Raw genomic sequence first — 14,117 nt, 5'->3', positions numbered from 1 at the left:
GTGCTGTAGGAACTGAGAAACAACGGCACAAATATTGTGCAAAAAACCATCACTGTGTCTAAAAATGGGCTTTTCAGAATCCCACATTAGTATCATTTAACATACTTCAAAAATATTCTCGATTGGTTCACTAACCAAGTCTCTTCAGGGCTCCTTCAGCTTTTCCTTTTCTTTTTCATTAAGAAACTTTAGAATACAAAACAATAAATAGCGAAAAGCTCAACAACAAAATGACATCACTTTTTTAAAGTTACGAATTCAACAGAAGATCCTTTCCCATTTTCCGGCACGAAGAACTTAAGAAATTATAGTGCTAATGATACCAGTACCGGTCTATATGTCCACACCAATCTTCAGAATGTGAATTAGTGACTTTGCCCACTATTGATCTTTCCAAATTTAAATGAATTTTTAAGGGGCAGTTTATTTTTCACAGTTTGAAAAATTAACTCATTCCACATAGCAAAATATTATTCTGGATTCATTATACTTTTGAACCTACATATCGCACAGGTAAAGCTTCTCGGATATAGCTGCCTTCCAAACATTACTACAGCATCAGGGTATCTCCAGCCAGCACACCTAATTAGGCCCAGCAGGGTTCCTACTTTGGCCCCCCAAAGCCATTTTCACCAACCAATTCCAACCTGCACTACATTTGACAGCATTGTGTCAGCAGGTGTGAGCAGGCAAAGAAGCGGCCACCAGGGAACAATCAGGAGCTTGAAGTGTGCTCCTGATTCTTCCTTGACAAGCAGGCCTCCCCTCAGTACAAATCAGCTGATTGGTGCTGACAGGGAGTCCCACAGGGATCAACTGCTCTAGGAAGTTCCCCATCAGTAATTCACTAGTGCAGCCTTTGCAGTCCTCAGCACCGATAAGCTTATGGACACCTAAAACCCCTCTGAAGTCTGTTTACAATTGTTTTGTATTTATCAAGTGATTGACAGGTGGGCAACCCAACCCACCTGTCAAAAATAGGCCCGTAGGGAGTGAGAGGAGGAAGGCTCTGGTGGATCCAGTTTCCACACCCTTGGCTGACTGTATCAACAATCCATGGACAATGCTATAGAAGTTTTCTAATTTTGTGTAATTACAGTTCTAGCCACAACCAACACAAAGCATGCAAGCTTTTTTTGTGTCACATGTGTTTTGTCTGCTTCAAACACAGAAAGCAGTATATGAAAATTTTGCAATACTTTGCCCTATAATCAAAGGAGCCAAATCCCAAACATTGAAGAATTAATTGTTTTTGCCAAAGGCAAGCTTACATTTTGTGTATACATTGCTTCTCTTTCCTGGAAATGCTCCCTCTCTTTAATCTGAATGCTTTTAAGATTTTCATTTTCTTCCAGGAGGCAGCTGCATCTTTGTTCATTGTCTTCAACTTTCTTGATAAGGTTCTGAACCAGAAGTTGCATACTCTGCAATGAAGCCTCCTTTGCGGATAGTTGGTTCTTTGAAGTTCACAAGAAATGAGAGTTAGAGGACTAGGATGAGAATCATCCAGATCAGATTAACAGCATGGACAAACAAGTATTTTTAAGTAGCAGCAATTACTTTATACTTGTAGCAATTGGATGCTTATGCTTTCATGAATAATGCTCAGCATACTGAGAAGTTTCCGCATCATCAGAGGAACACCCTAGGTAATGGGAAAGATGGCACTTTTTATATAGGTTCACAGCTTAAATATACCTTTAATTCACTGTTTTGGATTAGTACTTCTTTGGCATCAGTTGATCCACAGGCTACTTGTAAATCAATTATGAAGGCTTCTTTTTCCATTAATTTTTTTTGCTTCTCAGCAAGCATAGCATCCATTTCAGCACCACGCTGGTGTGCAGCATCCAACTCATCAATCTAGAAACAATCAGAAATGTTGTTGCTGGTCACACTAGATGTCTACCCACTAAAATCAGCTTCATTTATCTTCTTTGTTTTCCATTACTTTCTCTCCTCTATCATTCCCTGTTTTCAGCTTTCCTCACCCACAAAATACTCAATAGCTAGGTTGTTTCTTTCATTTCTGTGTGGTACTGGAAAGTTACTAACAAGGATTTCTGCTACTGGTATTACTTCAAAAACACCAACATCATAAATACTGATTCCACAGCTGGTAAAATTGTGGGTTGAATGGGCAGAGAATTATAGAATCATAAGAGTTGAAAGGGACGCTGAGGATCATCTAGTTCAACCCCTTGCTCTCAGCTGGAAGCCTGATACGGATGACTTCTGAAAAGTCCACTCCTTCTCTGGAATTTAAATATTGTCAACATCAGGAATTCTTAATATTTTAGAGCCAATAAACGTACTACAAGCCAGTTTGAATAAATATGGGCTAGCTTCACAAAACTGCTCTGTGATCCTCAAATGAACACTGGTACTGTATAGAAATCTAATTTAAAAAATAAAAATAGCTGCTCAGTTTTTAGACATAATGCAAACACCCTAGATAAACAAAATCATTACAACCTTGAACAAACCACTACCTTTTTCTGTAGCTCTTCATTTTTTTGGGCATTCTTTGTTTCTAGTTCCTCAACTTTCTTTTTAAGTACCAAGATTTTTCCACGACTTGCAGCCTCAAATAAAAGAAAAGGAGAATTATTTGGGCTATTATAAAAAACAGGGGTACTACAGAGGACTATTTTTCCCCATTATACATAATACATACAGACTTATTAGGGAATAACTCTAGGCATGTCTATTCAGAATTAAGTCTTACTGAATTTAGTGGGACTTACTCCTGGGGAAATGGGGTTAGGATTGTAGCCTTAGTCTAACTGAACACAATGGGACTAACTTTTGAGTGAGCATGGATAGGATTGCACAGTTAAAACTTGGATCATAGCCAGTAACATGTACACACAGCTAGAGCTTTGCTTGCTGTTTTCATCACAAACTTTCCACTGCTGCAAAGATGTCACTGATTATCTTAAGAAGCAACTTGCAATAACCACTTCAACAAAAGCAATAAATCAAGCACCAGACAGATGCATGGGATCACTCACTTACCCAAATCTGCATATGCACACATTGTGTATGTGTATGTCCAGATTTATAAAAACAGAAAATGAGAGATCAAACCAAGACATTACCAATGCCTATTTGATTTTTTTTTAAGGATAGAACTCACTCTCTTTTGCTCAGAATTTCCTTCTTGGGTTTCGTCTCCCGATAATTGATTTTTGAGTTCCTCTAATTGTGCTGTTAAGGATGTTACTTTGGCTTTGTTCTGCAGCTTTAATTTGGAAATCTTGGCTTCAGAAGCTTCTTTTTGTGCCTGAAGATTATTAACAATTTATTTTTTTAGACAAAATGCAATCTGCCCAAACAAATAATTTACAAGCATTAGAGAGAGATCTACATATATGAAAATAACAAAATACAAAGCCAATTTTTCCACTGAAAGAACAGCAGAACCAGGTGGCTTTAGGCCTTAAGTAGAGTTACACATTACAGTTACCATTAGCAATTTGGAATGGATAATCTTAACCCTGGGTTTATTAACAGCATCTGTCCATACTTTGAATACATGTGCATTTTGAGTGACAAACCAGTCTGGCAAGTTATCAAAACTTAAACTAGATGGAAACTGTACCTGCTAATTAACATCACTGTTGAGACACCATTTTGAAATGCAACTTTTAGCTAATATTTAGAGCAACTTGCTCGTGAGACAACTGAGTTCATTTTCATTTCTATATAATAAACAAACTTTATGTACATACACAATACCTTTAATTGCTGCTCTTTAAGGCATAACTCATTATCCTTGTCCCTGACAAGTTCTTTGAGTTGTGCTACCAGCTGTTCATTTTGGACCAGTTGTTCTGTCAAATCAGTCACAGACATGCTTGCTGCTTGAAGTGGGCCATGAGCCTAGAGATAGAGGAGTTAAGTTTGCAACAACAAAATGATGCAGGCAAGACAATTTCAATACATTATTGGAATGTAATATTTCCCATATTTCGGTATAAGAAGAGAGATACAGAATAACTCTTAAATAATTTAAAGCTAATTGCCATACCTGCTATTTATTGAAGGAGACCACTTGCAGCACACACTGAAATTCCTTGCAGCAAGAACTGCACCATTCACTTCAATGGAGAAAGAATGCCTTTGTGGAGGCAGAGCTTCCCTTCCACAGAAGCAAAAGCCAATGAAACAGTTTTTAGAATTGTTCACTATTCTTCTACCCAGACCAGGAATGGGGAACCTCCAACCAGTGGGGTGAATGTAACCCTCTAGACCTTTCTATAAGGCCCTTGGAGCTATCCCCAGGCCTTAATGCTTTTGATCCTGTTCCATGCATTCCTTGAGTGCCTTGGGCTGTCTGGAATGTGTAATTGAAATGTGATGGTGCCTTTTGCTTGCCTGGAGATAAAATTGGCATTAAAAAACCCTGGTTTTAGTGTGGCTGGAATGTAGCCCATAGTACAAAAGTAAGAGTGACATCTGTTCAACATCTTGGTACTAACACTTAAGGCCCTATACCAGGGGTCTGCAACCTTTAAGACAAAAAGAGCCGCTTGGACCCATTTCCGAAGAAAAAAAATCTGGGAGCCGCAAAACCATTGCGACATTTAAAACAAATATATCTCCAGAGCCACGATCTGACAGCGGGCGGGAAGGTGACGTCGGGATGGTGCGTGACTAACGTACGCACCGCCCCCATGCGACGTCACAGCCAGTACAGCGCCCGCCACAGTGGGGAGTGTCAGGGCGCACAGTGCGCCTCCTCCCCTTGCTAGTATCTGCCCCGGAGCCGCAGCAAAGGTGTAAAAGAGCCACATGCGGCTCCGGAGCCACGGGTTGCTGACCCCTGCCCTATACATCCCAAGACCAACTTACTTCAGAGTCTCAGAGACTTCTTTATTGGTTACGTATGCAGTTGATCACTACATTCTGCACTACAGTTTCTCTTTAAGTTCCAAAAGTAGTTGATGCCCACCCTAGAGCACAGCAACTTGGCACAGGGCTGTCCATGTGGCTGCCCCATTCAGACGACCAGCATTCCTGCCAAGACACTGCAGGCATCCACTATCTATACTTTCTGGAAACAACTGAATACTTTATATTTTTACAAGCTTTTACAGCTAGATGAAAAGGTCTCTGCCAAAGAAGTTCGTGTTATACTGTTTTAAAATCTTAAGGGGTTTTTTTGTATTGTTTTCTAAATTATTTTTAACTGTTTTATTCTATGTTTGTAAATGGCCCTGATGCACATGTAGAAAGGGATTCATAAATGAATGAATGAATGAATGAATGATGTTGCTCCACCCATCCCCCCCCAAAAAAACCATGCAATTCTGGACTCTTGAACTGAAGAAGTTTCCCCACCCATGACCTAGATTCAACTTGCAATCATATGCATACATACTTGGAAGTAAGCTCATTAATTCCATGGAGCTCATCTCTAAGCAGACATGTAAAGGATTGCACCGTCAACGTATTAAAACAGAAGTCTTGGTATTTGTACAATTTATCTTGAGGCAATTTGAGTCTTGAAAACAAAGAATGTGCTGGGTTGCCTTTACTTTGTTTTATTAAAGCTGAAAAGCACATCATTCAGTTGTTTGAACCCAGTCCCTACACCCAAACAGCCAGTCAACTGGATTTCAGTTTCCTTTAAAGATAAACCAAACATGAATGGAAGCCTGCCCCCGCCCCCACGTCTAACCCTGCTTGGAAAGAGTAAGTTTTTAAAAACTAAAATATGCAAACAAAAGTAGCCCAATGCAGCTTCAGTGCTGAATACTAAATATTTAATATTTGATACTTAAGAATCTACAATAATCAGTACAAAGGTTCCTTGTAAAGGTGTTTAGAATAAATGTATCATCAAGTACAGTGTATAAAATTCAAAGTACTTACTCCAGATTTAGTAGCTGAAATATCACCGCTGCCCCATTTCAGCATAGTTTTAAAATAGCTATAGAAAAGCAAAGAGAAATTAGTTTACATCAGTAATTTCAGTGCCAACTATTATCTTCAGCTAAGTTCTAGGTGTACAAATCTGTATACAGCTTCAGACCAGGATAGCATATATATAACCTCATGCCAACTGATCACTGAGCTATACAGGAAAGGACCCTGCTGGTGATACCATCTTATCAGAAAATTTGTTGCATACAGCATAGGAATCAGGCCTTTAGGCTGGAGGCACCTTCTTACTGGAGCTTCCACCTTTCTTTTGGCAGTTATTGAGGACTTCATTTTCAACAAAACTTTTAAGTGGGTACATTGATCCCATTCTGTACCTGCTGTTCCCCCTGCAATCCCATATCTGCAGCTGCTTTTCTGTCACGTGAGTTTCTGGACACATATTTCCTGAGTTGCAAGGGAACGTAACCCAGGTTGCTGTTAAAAATAGGCTGGAGCAGGAAGAATAAAGTGTCTGCCTTCTGCCCTCAATGTGGGCTACTATTATTCACTACTATTTGTTCACTGCTTTTTACTTGCCTGACTTTGAAGGAAACAGCTCCACCTATCCTAAAATGCTAGCAATCTTCACATTATCAAAACAGACACACACACTCTCTCTCTCTCCTCAACTATATACAGACATGCGGAATTAGAGTGATCAGGGTGCAGCATATCCAAAGGCAGGAGAAACTAGTTCTGCTAGTTTCCAGCAGAAGTTGACTGTTGATTGGATTCAGAGAAAAACTTGCAGAAAGGAACTGATTTCCCCCCTCTAGAAGCAACCCTCAACCTCTGTTAGGGGTCAGAGGACATAAGGTGGGCTATGGTGTGAAGGGTTGTGCAGGCTGCTGGGAAAAGAGGGGGTGCATATAACTACTGACTGACTAGCACTTCCAGCATCAGAGCAGTTTAAAATCATCACAAAACTTGTAAGGTGCTTTAAAAGTTTTAAAAGCAGGACAGCCCCACATGACGCTTGGCAGAATAGCCAAAAAGGCAGTGGAAATCAGCACCTGATTTGGAAATAAATATGTGTGTTGTCTAAGAAGGCAAAGAGAAGAAAAAAACTGCACAGACTCCTGTTTATACATGTCTGTACACACCCTTATGCCTAGACTCTTGATACAATTACATGGAATTAAGTCCCATTGATTTCAGTGGGGCTTGATTTCTCACAATGGCCCTAATCTGAGGCCTATTAAACTTGTATATAGGCTTAGATGAGTACAGCAGCATTTTAAGCTTTCTGTTGCAAACAGCAGCTCTCCCATCTTTTATGGAATGCTGCTTCTAACAGTTTTGGAAACAGATTTTGATTCAGTACTGGGAAGCTGCTATTTAAAAGGGGAAAGTTTAACACATCATAGCAGGCATAGATATTATTACATCTAACTTTGGATCAGAGCCCATGACTTCTGCCACTAAAACTCTCTAGTCAATCACTTGAGTTTTATTAATTGCATTAGGAATCTTAATAATGAAAGTTACTGTTCAGGACTCACAAATGTCACTAAACAAGTTTTTACAGCACACCAAGAAGCTCCCTACTCACTCAGTGTAAGTGGAGTTATTTTAGCAAAACAAGTTTTACTTTTGACCAACCATCAGTGGTGTTTTAGCATGATTAAAACACCCAAAGGCTTGGGGTAGGCAACTGCTTCTTTAAAGGCATTACTGGAATTACTAATACTCGATATCACAATTGTACCATAAAGGCTTTTATTTTAAAAAGTGTATGTGCTGTGCTAACCTATGGAAAAAGTTTTTTTGGGCCCCAGGTTTCATGAGTGGTTGAAGCAGCTTCAAGTGCATACACTGTTTTGAACCACTGGTGAAGCTAAGGGAAGAGAAAATAACCTTCTTCGACAGTAGCAACATTAAAATTACTTTATTTACACATAATGAAAATTCAGTAAGATATAACACAGCAGCAAAACACCAAATAAGTGAAAAAACAAATAAAAGAGAAAGGGGAGAAGATTATAAAACAAATAAACAGAGCTGGACAGGAGTATGTCTGGCACTGGACAGACATTAAAGACAATGCCAGGCTCAGCTCTATTTGGAAGACATTCCGCAAACCTGGAACTACCACTGAAAAGGCCTGCTCATTCATACCCACCTCCTAAACTTCACTTGGCAGGGAAGTATAAGAGGCATACCTCTGAACTGCTGGGAATCACAGGTGGGAAGAGTGCTGCTGCACACAGGTCCTGCTTTGGGGCTACTCAAATGCATAGCCGACCACTGTGAGGACAGGATGCTGGACCAGATGGCCCATTTGCCTAATCCAGCAGGATTGTTCTTATGTCCTTAAGGGCCTCAGATGAAGATGTAAGTAGCTACATGTGGGAAGAAGTTTCCAAGCTATGGAAGGTCTTACAGATCAAAAGCAGTGCTTTGAATTGGGCCCAGAAATGGACTGGGAGCCAGTGAAGATAACAGAGTACCAGCATAATATTTGTGCAATACTCAGTTCTATTATCTATCTTGCATCTATATTCTGTACCAACTGAAATATCCAGAGTTTGTAAATGCAGCCCCACAAACAATGCACTGCAATGATCAGAATGAAAGGTTACCAGGCATAGATCACTGAAGAAAGGCTGTAAGTAGGGTCATAGCTGGCATAGCAACCTAAACTTGAAGAAGATGCTCCATGGCACAAAGAGCATTTGTCATTTTTATGTGCACATGCACCTATCCAAAAGTGCTATCCATATAGGAAATTTGAAGCAACCCAAAGCATTTTTCTTTGTCCTAAAAAGAGCACAGAATATTGAAATAATATATGCTTTAAAAGGTGCAAAATGCTTTATAACCTGATCAGGTTGTGAAGCATTTTGTACTTTTAAAAAGTACATTTTATTTCAATATTTTGTACTCTTTTAGGACAATGAAAAATGCATTAACAGCTATAAGTTTGCTGTATTACTAATTCTTTTGATTCTATCATTACAAATAGATCCCCCAATGCTGTTGTACCTTGTGGCAAGATGCTCTGCTTGCTTTAAAGTTACTGTTGTATGAATAAAATCCGATACAATGTTATCCATAACTTTAGGAGCTGTTCTTCAAACGTACTACATATTGACAGTTTTATAAGCACAGGTTGGTTGGTTGCACAACACGTTCATCCACAAATGAAAAGGGCACGCTAGAAGCTGGTTTATATTTACAGGGGAATATTTTTACATTAAAATGCTTCCACAAAGGTAGTGAGAAAATCACTCAGAAGCCTAGGTGTGCATTACTTGAATAGAATACTGTGTTGTTTTAGATGTTCTCTTGCAGAATACTTCCAAATGGGTGTATATGGATAAAATTCCACATCCAGACTTGAACACTTACGCATTCTTCATTAAATTATCTTTCCATTGATATATAATTTTATGGTATTACTCCAAAAAAGTGGTGTGATGAGCCATCATTGCCATAAGAAGATGACACCTGATTGGCTCCCTAAACCATGGGTAGGCAAACTAAGGCCAGGGACCAGATCCAGCCCAACCGCCTTCTAAATCCAACCCGTGGATGGTCAAAATAAAATCAGCATGTTTTTACATGAGTAGAATGTGTGCTTTTATTTAAAATGCATCTCTGGGTTATTTGTGGGGCATAGGAATTTGTTCATTCCCCCCCCAAAAAATATAGTCCAGCCCCCCATAAGGTTTGAGGGACAGTGGACTGGCCCCCTGCTGAAAACGTTTGCTGACCCCTGCTCCTTTTTCTGGTTATTTGGCTCTAACTTTTGATAGAATACAGATTTTCTGCTCATTTTTCTGGTTATTTGGCTGTAACTTTTGATAGAATACAGATAATTGAACAAACCTTGTTGCATTACATTCATCATTAAATTATCTTTCCATTGATATATAATTTTATGGTATTGCTCAAAATAAAAGTGGTCAAAATAAAAGCCATCAAACCTCGGAAATACACTTTTTCCAAAAGGTTTCCACAATTTTGGCCACTAGTGTATTTCAGCCCTGACTTGATGTCACCAACCCAACGCTTCTTCCATAGACCACATCAGGGTATAGAAAACTGACTCTCAGTCCTATATCCACTCAGAGGTCAGTCCTACTGGGTCCAACAGAACTTACTCCAAGACAGGGAGGGAGGTTCCTATGACTCTACCTAAGAAGGCAGCAGTGGTGACAGGAACTCCCCACCCGCTGCACCCAATGAAGAAGTGTGCATGCACACGAAAGCTCATACCAAGAACTAACTTAGTTGGTCTTTAAGGTGCTACTGGAAGGAATTTTTTTTGTTTTTCCCAAAGAGCAGTTACCGAGAAAGGAGCAGTTCCTGGCTTCTCAGGTGAATCCCAAACACCACTAAAACAAGGAAGCGGCTCACTAAAAAACTCAAACGACTAACCAAGCTAAGGAGACTTTCCTTTGCCCCTCCATTCCCCGCAAAGGGTTGTGGGGCAAAGGATCTCGGCTCCTGGAGAAACTGCTGAGCGACACAGTCGCACTTGCGCGGGGGGGGGGGGGGGGGAGTCACTAGACAAGAAATAGTCCGGTTTCGAGAAGGATCTCAAAGGACGCACGGCCGTATCTCTCTAAGGCATCCAACAGACTGGACTCCGGGACAACGGTCCTGCCTCCCCGGAGTTCCAGGTAAGAACCCCAAGGGCGAAGGGGGCGGGGCCTTCCTTCGGTTCCGTTGGGCAGGCGACCCTCGCGCTCTGTCTCTCGTTGCAGAAGCCCGGATGCAGAGTGGGGGGAGGGGCCGGCAGCGCCCCGAACTCACCTGAGGGAAGGAAGAGTGTCGGCCGGGAGCGACGCGCTCACCGTCTCCTCAGCGGGACCCGAGCGGGCGCAGGCCGGAGCTTATAGGCCGCCGCCGCCGCTGCTCCTCTTCTTCCTCCTCGGCCTCCTCCAGGTGGAGAGCCAGCCGAGAGAGTCATCCCGACACACCAGCGAAGGCCGCTGGCCGGGACCGGGTCGCTTTTCGGCGTGACGGCTGTGTTGTGCGTGCGTGCGTGAACCTGGCGTGCGTGCGCAGAGGCGTCGAGCGCAGCCAATCGGCGAGCAGGGTTTCCCAAACCCGTCCGGCCACTTTCCCCCTCCCTTGCGGTGTTGGGCCAACTCTTTCCATCCACCTGCCGGTAGGTGTCATGGCAGGCGGGGGAGGCAAAAGCCTCGTATCCCGATTTTAATGCAGGTCATTTCTTCGCTTAGCATTCAGAAAACGAGAGCTAAAAGGAAGGGAGGAAAGGGTGGAGAGCGTCGTGAGCTGAGTCTTCTGCTCCCCACCTGTAATTCGAGCCATGGGTCGAGCATGGGGTTGGGGTGAGGTGTGAAGAAGCGCTGCTCAGAGGATCTCTGTTGGCTACAGCAGTGTATGGGGTGGTGCTGGCTGCGAGGCTTTGCCAACAACGGATCTTTTATTAAGAAAATAGGTTTGGTTGGTTCCTCAGTTTCTCATATATTCAGCTTATACTTTTTACCATTCTAAGGCCACGTTCAAATTTGTTCTTTCAACAAATATGGTAATACCCAGTGCTCTTTTTTTCTTTTTTAAAAAATGGTTAGCGGCACTCTCATTTTGGGGACGCAGGTGGCGCTGTGGGTTAAACCACAGAGCCTTAGGACTTGCTGATCAGATGGTCGGCGGTTCGAATCCCCGCAACAGGGTGAACGCCCGTTGCTCGGTCCCTGCTCCTGCCAACCTAGCAGTTCGAAAGCACATCAAAAGTGCAAGTAGATAAATAGGTACCGCTCCGGCAGGAAGATAAACTGTGTTTCCGTGCGCTGCTCTGGTTTGCCAGAAGCGGCTTAGTCATGCTGGCCACATGACCCGGAAGCTGTCTCTGGACAAATGCCGGCTCCCTTGGCCTATAGAGTGAGATGAGCGCGCAACCCCAGAGTCAGTCACGACTGGACCTAATGGTCAGGGGTCCCTTTACCTTTACTCTCATTTTGACTCATTTTATAGTTCGAATCAGGAAAAATAAATACAGTAAATGGACAAAAGTACATACAAAGATTCACAATATGTTTAGGGATATGCATACCCCCATGTACCCACCCCCCAAAGCACTGGTAATACCCAACTCTCTTCTGTTTAGGTCACTTTTTCTTTTCTTTCCATGGATTCTAGAACCACCACTAGAGGTCCTCTCTCACTCATTTGGAATGTGTAGCCCAGGAAAAGCTCATGATTTCAAAACACTCAGTAATATAAACAATTGTCATTTTCACCCCCTCTTCTCCTCCCTCCCCAAAGGTCCCTTACCTCTCCTGCCCTGATCTCGCCACTGTGATCCATGCAACGGTCACCTCCAGGCTTGATTATTGTAATTTATGTGGGGCTGCCCTTGAAACTGACCCAGAAACTCCAGCAGGTGCAGAATGCCGCGGTGAGACTCCTTACGGGGTCTTCTCCGCGAGATCACATTCACCCGGTGCTATAGCAGCTGTAATGGCTCCCGGTAGAGTACAGGATCAGGTTTAAGGTGCTGGTTTTAACCCTTAAAGCCCTATACAGCCTAAGACCCTCATACCTACAGGACCGCCTCTACTGTACGCCCCACAGAGGACCTTACAGTCTACAAATACCGTATTTTTTGCTCTATAAGACTCACCTTTTCCCTCCTAAAAAGTAAGGGGAAATGTGTGTGCGTCTTATGGAGCGAATGCAGGCTGCACAGCTATCCCAGAAGCCAGAACAGCAAGAGGGATTGCTGCTTTCGCTGCGCAGCGATCCCTCTTGCTGTTCTGTCTTCTGGGATTCAGAATATTTTTTTTTCTTGTTTTCCTCCTCCAAAAACTAGGTGTGTCTTGTGATCTGGTGTGTCTTATAGAGCGAAAAATACAGTAATAACACCTTGGAGATCCCGGGCCTCAGAGAGATTAGGCTGGCCTCGACCAGGGCCAGGGCCTTTTCGGCCTTGGTCCTGGCCTGGTGGAATGCTCTGCCACAAAAGATCAGGGCCCTGCGGAATTTGACATCTTTCCGTAGGGTCTGCAAGATGGAGTTGTACCACCACACCTTTGGTAAGGGCTCAGCCTGACTCCCCTTTTCTCTTTGTATAAGAACTAATATGGAAGAGGCCTCCCAGCATTCTCACATGCCCATATAAGATCAGCGTAAACAGGTGGGCCTATGAGCACATACTGTTCCCAACCCTAACCCTGCAGAAAGCCATCTAATTAGACTTTAATTTGATTTTGAACTGGTTTAAGGAGGTAGTTTAATTCTTGTTTGATTTTATACTAATGTTATATATTTTATGTTAGCCACCCTGAGCCCGACTTCGGCCGGGATATAAATAAAAGTTTATTATTTATTATTATTATCATTTAAACTTGCAGCTTCTTTTCACACTTCCAGGCATCACATTTATTGAGCATTCATCCTGACTTTTGCAGGGAGACCAGGCAACATTGTCAATATAATATGCATTTTACTCACATTTGTTTGTGGGGAGATTAAGTGAGGTTGCAGCAAAGCAAGTATTATCCCATACTTTCTAGTGCATTTTTCTGTCACATTCCTTGTTGCAAAAAGTCCAGTCTTTTAAGGAAGCAGGTTTGCTGTGAAAGGCCTCCCAGACAACGATAATTGAGCAACCTGAATTGACAGTATGTGGTTGAATCCTGCTTAAAAATAGCAAAAGCCTGGAAGCTTCTTAAGTGTGAGGAGGAAAATTTTAATTTCTAAAAAGATAGTTGCTGTCCTCAAGCACTTGCAGAAGTGCATTATATTTTAAGAGAACTGCCAGGGTATTTCTCTTCCAGGAAAAGCATTTTTCTTATGTGTGAAAACTGGTAGGGGTCATTCAAAAGAATTCATCTTGTACTTTTTTTTTTCATTACCACTTTATGTGGCTCCTCTTATTAATTAAAAGAGATTACAGAGCTAAGTACTGCTGAACATCCATACAAGTTAAGCCTAAGCTTGGGAGGGGTGGAGGAGATAGCAGTAGTTGCTTGACAGCTCATTGCTTAAAATAGCCTGGCTCAGCCTTGAGTCAGTTTGTTCTGATGCATCTTTCTTTTTTGGTGGCTGGAAATGCTGTTCAGGCACAGCAGTTGCTTGCCTTAATGTGCGCGCACACAATGCTGTTTTTAGCAAGTTATATGAGTATGTATTGTTTCATTCTGACTTTTTGAAGCAAAATGAAGTTCAGCACAGCTTTATAAGTTGATGCTCCTTTAGAGGCATAAGCA

General features: G+C 42.0%; 1 protein-coding gene across 9 annotated transcripts in view; it reads right to left on the bottom strand.

The window, feature by feature from the left end:
- Window positions 1-11,221, bottom strand: part of LOC310848877 (uncharacterized protein) — a 43,538-nt gene extending 32,317 nt beyond the window's left edge. For 6 of the 9 annotated variants that reach the window (XR_014566670.1, XM_083748430.1, XM_083748425.1 and 3 more), the window contains exons 1-7: window positions 10,315-10,515; window positions 5,881-5,938; window positions 3,742-3,885; window positions 3,140-3,286; window positions 2,493-2,585; window positions 1,699-1,863; window positions 1,272-1,457 (exon numbers count right to left, since the gene is read on the bottom strand). Coding sequence is in view for 8 of the 9 variants with exons in the window: in XM_083748430.1 (XP_083604556.1) it covers window positions 1,272-1,457; window positions 1,699-1,863; window positions 2,493-2,585; window positions 3,140-3,286; window positions 3,742-3,885; window positions 5,881-5,938; window positions 10,315-10,346 (825 nt within the window). In the remaining variant the exon portion in view is untranslated. Of the gene's footprint in view, window positions 1-1,271; window positions 1,458-1,698; window positions 1,864-2,492; window positions 2,586-3,139; window positions 3,287-3,741; window positions 3,886-5,880; window positions 5,939-10,314; window positions 10,516-10,692 lie in introns of those variants that run through there. The other 3 variants (XM_083748426.1, XM_083748429.1, XM_083748431.1) reach the window with 1 other exon arrangement.
- Window positions 11,222-14,117: the final 2,896 nt, after the last annotated feature.

This window comes from Podarcis gaigeae (genome assembly GCF_964106915.1).
Source record: "Podarcis gaigeae genome assembly, chromosome: 1".
Taxonomy (NCBI): domain Eukaryota; kingdom Metazoa; phylum Chordata; class Lepidosauria; order Squamata; family Lacertidae; genus Podarcis; species Podarcis gaigeae.
This window is presented reverse-complemented; position numbering and strand designations above follow the sequence as displayed.